The following is a 12349-nucleotide window of genomic DNA, read 5'->3' on the forward strand; positions in this document are numbered from 1 at the left end:
AAAATCCTTTTAAAATCAGAATAGCAGAATATCACAATGTTTTGTTTCACAAAAGAAATCCCCTGCATTGAACCAGAAGTGATTTGGACATAAATAGTAAAATTGAAAATGCTCAATTTCTGTCTGTTTGTTAGTGACAGCTACAAACAATACATTCGGCACCACAAAAAGAGAGCTGTCAGGCTGGGATGTAATCAGAATATAATAAATTGTGACTGAAAGTTAAATTAAGTCTAATCTACAGAGTGTGAAACAAGACATTGCTTTAGGGGATAAGCTGAGTTGAGCTGGAACACAATCTATTTTTTCCCATGTTACAAACATGATAGAATAGTGCCAGTATTCACCCAAACATCACAGCTCCCGATCAGCAAGTGAGTGGAAGGTGATCACCTCAACATGACCTTGAACCTTTAGATCACAGGTTTAAGGAAGGTGCTGAACTTTTTTGTTCTCCTGCTACATTTTCAACCAACAAAATCTGCTACATGACAATCATGTGGCTGTGGGAGAATATGAGTGCGTGTTGGTAGTGAGGTAGAATATTTTAATACATGAAAATAAGTGCTAACCTTAATTGCATTCGTGGAAATTTGAATCTCATGGAGCTTCCTCATTGTCACATCTCGGTCTATGAAATACGAGGATGCCAGCTGATGTAAAGCTTCGACGCTCTGAGTTTCATTCACCATCCTTCTGTCCAGCTTGCTTTTGTCCATATACATTGTCAGGGCTTCCTCACCTGCAGAAACCAAGTATTCAATATGCAAAGAGAAAATTATGTTACAGAAATTATTACTTTTCAGTTCTCATATGTTAATGTTGCTGCTTGGGTACCAGCTTTTCGTGATGTTCATTTGGGCAGGACACTAATGATGTTTTGGGTTTTTTAAGATTTTATGGAAAGTGACATGAACTGATTTTCGTCTGTTGCTCCTGGAAGCTGAAAGCTGAAAGGTTTGTTTTGTGAGAAAGTATAAAGAGAATCCTTTAAAGGGATGGTGCAGTTTCCCATTTCAAATCAATTCTGAGTTAGAGTCAGCAGTCCTAAATGATTTTGTAGCACCACAGGGTGTCTACCTCTGTCAAAACACATGAATACCTATCCAGTCTCAGCACATTTGCTGAGACACATATGTGCACATACACACACTAATTCACACTATGGAAGCTTCTACCCAAGTGGATTTGTACATCTCTCAGACAGATGTTTTTGACAGTTTGGAAATTTTAGGTTTTACATCGAGACACAGCATTATGAGAACAAACTGTCCAATTTTCTTAGCAAAAACATGCTACAGGTACAGAGTTTATCCTCTTCAATAGCGCCAAGGGTTTTTTTTTTTTTATTCCTTGATTTCTAATTTAATATTGTAAGCCATTACAAACAAAGGTGTCAGCTACATACAGTACAAACATGAAAATTTAATATCATACTTTGCATCGAAAAACATGAAAGACAAATATTTAATTCGTTTTCATAATTCCAGCTGCTGTTAAATTTCCAGAAAAATTGTTAATAAAATTAAAAAAAAAAAAAAAAGAAGAAAATAAAATAAGCCTCTCCTTATGCAAATGCAGTCTCCTCATTTATAAGTTAAACGTAGATAAGTTTAACCACAAGTGTGTTACCGTAAGGAACATTCAGAATTTAGCATCTTGTGTGTAACTGTAACAGACTACACCTAGCACACAGTCTTGGCAGTACCTAATTGTTTGCAGTATGCCAAGTTTTTTATCACTTTTTTATAGATAAGGTTTGCCAACCACAGAGGGTTTATGTTTCAATATTTTTCTGTGAAATATTGGATCTTAAGTGCTTGTAATGACTTTTGAATCCATTTATTCCAATATACAATATTGGGGGTATGCCACATATGTGATGAACTATATTGTGTTTAAATGCCTGCAAATTTGTTTCATATGTCACCTCCAGACACCATTACTATAATACTTCAGAGAAGTGCCCAAAATGGCCAATATTGTTTTTTATATGTAATGTTGCAATTACGGTGTCAAAGAAGTGGTGCTCATGTTACAGTAACATACTACAACATAGTATTGGTCAGTATATCTGTCTTTAGAAGAAATAGTTGCTCAGATGCTTGTTTAATAAATTGTACAGGAGAACGTTACTCATTTTACCTCCAAGGGTTCCAGAGACAAGGATGTGGGTGCCATACTTCTTGATGATGGTGTCAATAACTTGCTGAGTAGAGGGCCGTCGGCCCAATAGCCGCAAACTGCGCTGAAACTCCGGCATCAGTGGAATTGGGTTCCGGATAAGGTCCCTCCTCTCAATGGCAGTGTTCCTCACCTTCCAGCGTGCAAACTCTCTGTCAGATAGATACAGGAAGTCCTGTTCAGTTTTCCAGTAAGAAATTTACACTAAACAAAAAGCTTAGTTCCACAGCTTTTCATGATCTAATGAAGCGTATATGACCATCATTAAATTTGCTCACATTTCATGAACAACTTGTAATGTAAATCAAGGTTTTATTCTATTTTCTGAATTCTAACAGACTGAGATCACCTCGAATTCCAGATACAGTTAGATATCCTATGATTAAAGGCATTGTAGGATAATTAAACCTTTAAAAAAATCCTGCAGAGAGCTCATAGCCACTGGGGAGTTGATAATGGTTATGTTGGTAAGGATCAAAGGGGTTTCCTTTAAAGAGCCAGAAACAAACTTTGTCATGGATGCATTGTATTATTATTATTATTATTATTATTATTATTATTATTATTATTATTATTATTACAGAATAAGCTTTATTGTTTTAGAAAATGTTTTAACTTGATTTAAGGCTATAATTTTGAAAATGAAATAATTGCATGGTTAAATGATTCTTTTTCTGATTTATCTTTTGTAACGAAAACATTTATGTTGTTTCATTTTCAGATAAGCATCTAAAAATGGATTTTTTAGTAATTAAAAAAATAAATTATAGAAGTGGGAACCTACAGAAAATAATACTACTCTGCTGTTCCAGCTGCAGTAATTGATGCTTATTGTGTAGCTGATGCGAGAGCAATTTATATAGTTTGGCTGCACTGAAGAGCCACTATGACTAAATCACATTAAGTCATCAGCAATCATGTAATATTTGAGGAGTGCATTACATTTTGTATGCTGAAACAAATGGCAAGTGCATTGTTTCCTTTTCCTCCTGGCAATCTCTTTGTGGGTGTTTGTGTGACACAGGTGATTTCTGCCTTGCTGCAACTTTTAAAAGGATTGTAATTATCACATTTCACGGGAAATGGGAACAAATGTATGCAAATTGTGATGCGTTTTGATATTGTGACAACAAATCTCAAGGTAAGGTGAAGCACACAATGCGACATTGAGTTTCACTTGATGGATTACCTGTAAGTAATAGGCTGAAGCACGTGTTGGGTAATAATAGCTTATATTTTTGGATTTGATTCATTTAACTGAAACCTGCATCCAGACTGAATTACATTTCTATCATTGTCCAACAAGAGCAAATACCAACAGTGCAAGTTCATTTGTAATAGCATGTTACTCATAATAATTGGATTAGGCTGTCATTATCAAGGTGACGGGCCATGGCTACATTTCAGCTAATCGCAAAATTTAAAAATTAAAAAATAAATAAATAAATAAATAAATAAATAAATAAATAAAATAATAAATACACACACACACACACTTTCAGAACCGCTTGTCCCATACGGGGTCACGGGGAACCGGAGCCTACCCGGCAACACAGGGCGTAAGGCCGGAGGGGGAGGGGACACACCCAGGACGGGACGCCAGTCCGTCGCAAGGTACCCCAAGCGGGACTCGAACCCCAGACTCACCGGAGAGCAGGACTGCGGCCCAACCCACTGCGCCACCGCGCCCCTCTCTAAATAATAAATAAATAAATAAAAATAAAACAATATTTATTTACTTATTTATTCATTCATTCATTCATTTATTTTTAGATGCAGGCTGCTTTGGTTCTACAATCTTGAGTTAACCGGTGAATCGCTAGCTTGTGTCAACATAGTTCAAGTGGCTCAAAAGAAAAAATAAAAAGCAAGTTTATATTCGCAAGGTCAGGTCCTGACACTTAGTGCTTGTCTTTCAATATTTATCCCAGGCAAAACTAGCTAGCTGTATAAAAACTAAATTAAGCTGAATTGAACTGAAAGAAGAGCCAGAGAGGTTAAGCACCTCCACACACTCAGAGAACACTTAGACAAATGGACTGGCAGGTGCAGTAAGATGGCAGTGGGGTGTTCCTGACTGAGAAAATATGATTTCAAGAGTTTTAGCACACAAACCCGGTTTTCAGTTTGGTCATAAAATTCATATTTACATTTATTCATTTAGCAGATGTTTTGCTACAAATCAAAGCACAATAATTACTGTGTAGTATATATTTGATACCTTTACCCAAGGTGACATAGAGAGTTAGATGCACTACATACAACTCCCTCATAATCATTTGGACAATTTACAGTTTCCAGTTCACCTGCAGCACATCTTCGGACTGTGGGAGGAAAGTGAAGCACAAGGAAAAAAAAACCCAAGCAAGCAAAGAGATAACATGCAAACTCCAAAATGTAATATTAAAGTTCTATGCATGATCTACTGTAAATCAATTATAGAAAGGCAGTGTTCTTTGCATCAGTCATACATCACAAAAAAAAGCAATTCGCCCATGAACCATTACCAAAGAAAACAGTACAAAATGTTATTGTTTCTTAAGAAAACACCACAATTGTTTACAACTGAAGATGCTCTTCAAAAAATGACTGAAAAGACTAGTTGTCTTCCTCACATGCTCTATTTTATATATCCAATCTGGTGGAGAAGCTTATAGCTCTTTGATATATGAATATTTATGAGGTTGTTGCCACTCTGAAACTTTACCGCTCATTCTTCTAGGGAGTCCAATTTGAGCAAAACCAGCTACCTGAACATACTTGCATTGATTGATTAATCAAGTGCTCTCACACAATTTAAGCAATAAATTCATAACAGTGCAAAATGTGGAAAACCATATGTATCTTAACTCTGATGCTGAGATTAATGTGGTTGACAGATGGAATTTATGACACGATTCAGAGCTGTATTTCTCAGCTCAACACCCATTTTAATGACCTTTTTGTGCAGTCTGGTGTAGAGAAGCACATGAATGTCTGTGCTGCAAGGCCAGGAGGGTAAGGATTAAGTGGGAGAGTTTGATTCTGTTCATGTGGAAACCATAGCATGATAAATTATTATTTCAGCCTCATCAGGTAAAATGCTGCAACTCAAGAACTATTTCAGACACACACAATCCAAAACTGCTTGTCCTGAGCAGGGCCACAGTGAACTGGAACCTAACCTAGCAACACAGGGCGCAAGGCTGGAGGGGGAACACCCTGCACGGGATGCCAGTCTGTCACAAGACACCCCAGACAGGACTCGAACCCCAGACCCGCCAGAGAACGGGCACAGGGCAAACCCACCATGCAACTGCGCCCCTGGAGATAGTTCAGATAAGCTTAATTTTTAAAAGTTCTTCTTTCAAATATTGCAATAAACTTGTTTGTGTCACTTGAAAGAAACTGTTAATTTTTCCATCCCAATGGTTTACGATCTGTAATAGGATGAAAAATCCACATGGTATGCAATATATGTATGTCTGTCTTCTAAGCTCTTGTTTGAGCAAAGTTCACTCAATCCATTCGAAACAATTTGTCAAGAGCTTTTAACAACTACTCTATATTTGCAGGCAAAAGGTATTGCTGAGATTGTTTGCTTTGTAGAAAGAAGTTCCTCAGAAGACTGTCAGACAGCTAAATAATTGGGAACAATCAGGTTCTAAAGTCTGGAGTTGACTCTTTGGAGCTGAATGAGAAACAGCTCACCGGATTCTAATCTCAGTAATGCGAAAGATGGTGCTTCAGACACGTTTATCTGTATTCCACAGGAAGACAAAAAAAAAAAAGACATAACCTGAAAGAACAGAAAATCATGTGGGCAATTACCTTGCCAAGTTGCAAAAATCAGCTGGTAACCCAAACAGAAAAACAGCTATATTTTGGTTTATGGACATTTCAGACTCAATATGGGTGAGCCAGTACAGTGATGCTTCAGATTCTAGCAAAAAAGAAAAAAAAAAACATAGAAAGAAGAAAAACTTACAGAAAAAATTGAACTACATCTATGCAAAAGTACTTATTCCGGATTCATATTACACTCTTTACTCATTAAAAGAAAAATAATCGTTACATGCTTGGTGATGCACAGATGTGACAAGCACCAGCCTGGCCATGGCCAATTTGCCAGACTAATAGTTGCACTATAGGATAGCTTAAAGGGGCAATAAACTCCAGATGAGGAAAATAAATGAATGAATGACACTTTTTTATCAGTCTTTATCATTAAATATCTTAGAATATCTTATATCTTATAGATATAAATATCTTAGAATATATACTATTTATGGTAATTAATATACAGAAACTGGATCTTACTGCAACATATGTAAAAGGTAAAGCAAAGGCAAAAGAAAAAAAATCAGAATTTCTGTGAAATGTCTCAAGTGAAATCATGGGAACCACTGCGGAAAATGAATTAACACACAATACTTCAGTAGCCATGACACAGTAAAAATGTAAAACATACCAAAGGAAGTTTGTACATTATAGGTGTAGATATACTGTGAGATCTCAGTATTTTTAAATCTCTAAAAATTCTGAGCGAGCTGGCTTATTGCACACTTTTCTATGGCTCTGCCACTTGCCTTTGACTCTATGCAATATTGCATTCCTGGGTGGATGCCTGAAGAGAGCAAGTGCACTCGGGGTTTTCATATTCACAAGACAGCCAAAGTAAAGCCATAAATCAAATGGCAGCAGATACAATTGAATTCCGGGATGATTTCAAGCCACTGAGCCCTTCATACATTTTATAAAATAAATCTTAATCCAATACCTTTTTGGAGGGCTGTGAAGAAATCAATGCATCTTATTTTCACGCCTTACTACCTCTCACATGGGTGCTGGCACTATTCCTGTGCATAGTGTGTGACATAAAGGCCAATAAACTAAATATTTGGGTATTTTTATTGCATTTTACATGATTAATCCTCACTGCAGCCTGCAGTGAAACCAGGTACAGTAAAGATAATGTAGCATGTTATTCATTTTCTCAATCAGTGATCACCCTCTGAAAGTCAGTAACATTATAAAAGGTAACATTGGTAAGTATTTCTGAAATGTAATCATCAAATGAGATGTTTTTGACACATACTAATGGTAATTATATAGTAACGGCTATAAGGGGTGCAAACAAGGATTAACATGTCCCCAGTGTCCCCATTTTGTGTGATGTGTATTAGCAAATTATATGCTGTCACTGGGCTCCCTGTGTCACATCCATATTGTCTACAGTACTTATAACTGGTTGACTCAGTTACTCAAGGGCTGCTTGACTGCATATCAATGACTCAGTCAATAAACGACCATCTCTACAAAGCCATTCCCCTTCACAAAAATAAAAACAACTTGACCAGTTTCTATGTCTATTTCCTGTGACATACAATACAATACAATACAATAGACATTCTAAATTATATTGCTAATAATATTGTGATCAAAGGAGTAATTAGTACATAATCTATTTTAAATAATACACACGCACACACACGCATTTTCAATGTTGGATTTATGGGGATTAAAATGCTAAGAACTTTATTTGGTAATAAATGAACTAACGCATATTTTTTAGTTAGCTAACGGTAGTTCACTACTTCAACTATATATTTCAACAGTCTTTTTACCTATCACAACTCCTACTATTGTTCCAGATCCACAGAAAATTAAAAAAAAAAAAAAAAAAAAACTTTTGACCAGTTTAATGTATTACAATTATGCGTTATAATCTCAATCCTTAACAACATTTTCCAGCCCTGTTGGTTCCCCAGTGTGACAGCCTCCAAAAGAGCATGGAAAAAGTCATAAAGCACACATATGCTAACATGGAAATAAATGTGATGTGAATACCAAAAAAGTGATGACTAATAGGGTACTGCAGTGAAACACTATTGCAGAACCTAACTTAATATCTTAAAAGTATTAATTTTTTTCTTAAGCAGAGATTTCAAGCTCTTATTAATAAATACAACATTCTGCAATTACTAGTACATTTACATTTACATTCTATTCTGCAATTACAAGTAATTGCAGATATAAAATTATAACATCCTAATAGAAAAGCCTGAGAAATGACAAAAGCTTTAAAGAAAAGAAACACACCACCAAAGAAGGTGGTGCTTTTATTCTTAGCTGGTACTCATCACTGTGTAAGCTATACAAGACAATTGTACTGCTTAGGTTCCTAACAACTTCTCTGCAAACAGAGTAGAATCTCCTTAGAAAAAACTAGCTGCAAGAGCCTTTTAGTGACAGTGAAGTGAATATAAGAAGATTAGGAAAAAGACTAAGCCCTAGTGAATTCAGACCAAAAAAAATAAAGTATTAAGCTGTGTAAGACCTATTTTCATTATATTTAGTTTAGGTTACAAGCCTGAGTTTATTTCTTGCCAATGAATACCACTCCTCCCACACCCCCCATACACTGCCTTGCCCCTAGTGTAAAAGCTTTCTTTTTAACATCAAAACAAGAGTAATTTTTGTCAAGATGCAGACCTATGAAAAAAGTATATCCTGCTGCCATGTTGTTTTTTTAATTTATTTTTTGTTTCTTTCCCATGGTGCTTTCCTTGCCAGTCTGGGTACTCTGATAAGGGAGGTGTTGCAGTGGTTCTGACATGCTGATGGAAGCTTTCTCAGAATTGGATTTCTGCTTTCTAAAGGGTTTACTGTGCATTAAACTGCACGGTCACACACAGAGCTGCAGTGGTGAATGCTAAAGGCTCATGGCTTTCTGCAATTTGGGAATGGGACTGATGAAAACAACATCGTCATAGCCCTGCTGCGGACTGTATGGGGAATGGAGATCTCCATAGCAATAGCCATTGGGCTGTTTGTGTCTGGCAGGTAATGAGTGCACTCCAGATGTGTGTCAGTAATTGGAAAACTACTCAGGGTGTGAGCTGCTTACACAAAGAGGAAAAAAAAATACATCAATATGTAACAAAGTTCTCTCAAAGGAGACAATGTGATGTAGAATTTCTTTGTCAAAATCCCACCTTAAATCTTATACTGTACTGATTTAATATAGTGAAATAAACAAAGTGTCTATATCCCATAAGCAAATTTACCTCTGGACTGAAAGTGCCCACAATAAAACAAGATATAAATCATTTTATTTGAGGTGACTTACACATTCACCCAAAGAAAACTTTGAGCACTCTTCATGCTGGAATCCTAATTGAACTTACTACTGGAAAGGATTGCAGGATTATCGTTTTGAACACAATACATACCATGGGAATGTTAAAGAGAACCAGAAACCTGAAGGAGGCAGGTAGTGGAACATAATCTGTCACACATTAATAATAACAAAAGTCTGTTGTTTTAGCATCAGATCTGTATAGTATGAGATTTGGGATATGCATGAATGAATAAATGTAAATGTAAATGTAAATGCACGCAACGTGCAGCAATAATGTTGTTTTCTCCACGCTGATGTCAGAACTCTCTGTGGAGCACCACTCCAACAGGAATACCTTCCATACATTGAAATTAATCAGTGCTTAACCCTGACACACTTTCCAGCTCTATTTCTCAGCTAATTACAAGATCTTCCCGGTCGTAATTAACTAATTCCTAAGTGGGGGATGATTATCAGTGGTTTGAGATGGATATGGCATAATTCCCTGCTCAGCTCGTCACCGCGAACTCTGTTTCATCCATGCTGTGCTTCAGAAATTATTTCAAAGGTGGCCCATTTTGGGACACATCTCAAATGTCACTAACCACATATTTCACCACTGTGCATTGATGTGCAGTAACCCTGCTGAGATGACCTAGTCGTTTTATAGGTGAGTTCACTTTGTCGTTTGAGGGAAGTTATAGATGTGCACTCGAGGGTGACCTCTCACTCAGTGTTCCACTTGCGACCGTAAGAGTTTGAGAGGGCATGGGGGCTGCCTTGTGTGAAATGGGAGCCCGTTATTCTTTCTCACCTTGACTTTGACCTCTTTTTCCCTGACCCACCTGCCACCGCTGCAGCAGCAAGGGTCTCTTGTCCCCAGGGAGAGCACATCGCACCCTGCCTGCCTTGAGGTCACCTTGCTGAGTTCAGTCTACCTCTGGCGGCTCTTGCTAATTTTTCAAATGCAGAATGCTACTGGGTAAAAGCCACCACACTGCATCTTTAAGGCAAGTGATAAATTATCAGCTTCAGCAACGACTAATACTGATCCATCAACAGGAGATGAAAGCAATCTAGCCACAATTTAGCCTCTATACTTGCCTCCATCCCTCTACTTGTTGGAGGTGAGTTCGCTTGAGAGGACAAATGCCCCTCACGTGGAACTTCAAAGAAAAGACTAGATTCCATACAAATGAGGCAATGAACAGCAGCAGTGTACTAATACAGCTGTGTCATTTTTTTCCCAAATTGATTAGCAGATGGCTGATTAAGCAGTGTGAAATGATACTAGCACTTGCTTTGCACACAAATACTTCTGGGACTCCTATTCCCATTTTTACACACAGTAAAAATTTTAAAGCATTTGACAGTTATAATACCAATGATAACAAAGTCCTGCTTCATTGCAGATTAAAAAAATTAACAATTAAAACATAAAGTACTCTAATAGGGGGGTGTGGTGGCATGGCAGGTTTGGCTAGTGCCCGCTGTGTGGCAGCTCTGGGGTTCAAGCCCTGCCTGGGATGTCTTGTGGCAGACTGGCATCCCGTCCAGGGTGTGTCCCCTCCCCCTCAGCCTTGTGCTCTGTGTTGATGGGTTAGGCTCCGGCTCGCTGCGACCCCTCTTGAGACAAGCAGGTGAAGACATTGGTTGTAGTGCAATACTATTAATGAATCTTGGATATTATGTTTAGTGAAGTATTTTGTTTTACATTACCATGTATTAAATCAAATATTTCAGAAAAAACTCGAAAAAGGTACCATGGTTTTATACATCCAGATGCATCCCCAAGTGTGTTACCTTGGCATGGTTTTTTGGGTTGCTGATTTCAACCAAAATGTAGTTCTAGCATGTTTTGTTTTGTTGTGCCAATGTAGTTGTGACCATTAAAGTGCTATAATACATGGAATAATAGGCAGCTAATGACATCATCACAACTGGTGATGTGGTTGAATGTGAAACCACATCAAGCCTTTGAAAAGTGCAGAAGAAACAGGAACAAACAAAATAACATCAAACACAATGTGCTCCACACACACACACACACACACACACATTTTCAGAACCGCTTGTCCCATACGGGGTTGCGGGGAACCGGAGCCTACTCAGCAACACAGGGCGGAAGGCCGGAGGGGGAGGGGACACACCCAGGACGGGACGCCAGTCCGTCGCAAGGCAGCCCAAGTGGGACTTGAACCCCAGACCCACCAGAGAGCAGGACTGTGGGCCAACCCACTGCGCCACCGCACAATGTGCTCCCAATAACCTAAAACAAAAATTCACCCATTATAAAACTTATGTTTTGACAGAACTGTAAACTCCAAGGATATGTGGTGGTGCAGTGGGTTGGACCAGGTCCTGCTCTCCGATAGGTCTGGGGTTCGAGTCCCACTTGGGCTGCCTTGTGACAGACTGGTATCCCATCCTGGGTGTTCCCCTCCAGCCTTTCATTCTGTGTTGCCGGGTTAGGCTCTGGCTTGCTGCAACCCCGCGTGGGATAAGTGGTTTCAGACTGTGTGTGTGTATTTCTTTGAACCAACCATTGGCAATAACTGTTTATCCTTTGCATGGATGTAATGATCTGCTGTATCCCGGAAGCATGGGGCAAGAGACAGGGTACATCCTAGAAATTACACACACGCTGGCTGAAACCGCTTGTCCTGAGCGAGGTCGCAGCAACCCGAAGCCTAACCCGGCAACATAGGGCGCAATTCTAGAGGGTCACAGCCAAAAGCAGTTAAATACCCATTGTGTTTGTTTTCCAATTGTATCTTTTTGCCAGCTAATGACTGCACAGGGAAATACAGAAATAATTTTTGCTCTGTAACAACTAAAAAATAATAATAATAATAAAAAAAAACACATGAAGAAAATTCAAGTAAGAAGACACATTTTGAATAAATAATGTCTGTCTTCAAGTTAATAGTTAGTCAAATGTTCACAGCACAAGGAACCAGTGAACGGTGATACCGTTTTCCTTTCAGCAACAAGAAGAAAGAAATTAACATAATTTCGTAAGGTCATGAGCAGAAATTAGTATATTGTGCTTAGTATCTATTT

At 38.1% G+C, this 12349-nt stretch overlaps 1 protein-coding gene across 1 annotated transcript in view; it reads right to left on the bottom strand.

Annotated features, from left to right (window-relative positions):
* Positions 1-12349, bottom strand: part of LOC108938644 (BMP/retinoic acid-inducible neural-specific protein 1-like) — a 61735-nt gene that overhangs the window by 23001 nt on the left and 26385 nt on the right. Inside the window, exons 3-4 of the mRNA XM_018759434.2 lie at positions 2146-2336; positions 573-742 (exon numbers count right to left, since the gene is read on the bottom strand). Coding sequence (XP_018614950.2) covers positions 573-742; positions 2146-2336 — 361 coding nt within the window. The remainder of the gene's footprint in view (positions 1-572; positions 743-2145; positions 2337-12349) is intronic.

Source organism: Scleropages formosus, chromosome 17 (genome assembly GCF_900964775.1).
Source record: "Scleropages formosus chromosome 17, fSclFor1.1, whole genome shotgun sequence".
NCBI lineage: Eukaryota > Metazoa > Chordata > Actinopteri > Osteoglossiformes > Osteoglossidae > Scleropages > Scleropages formosus.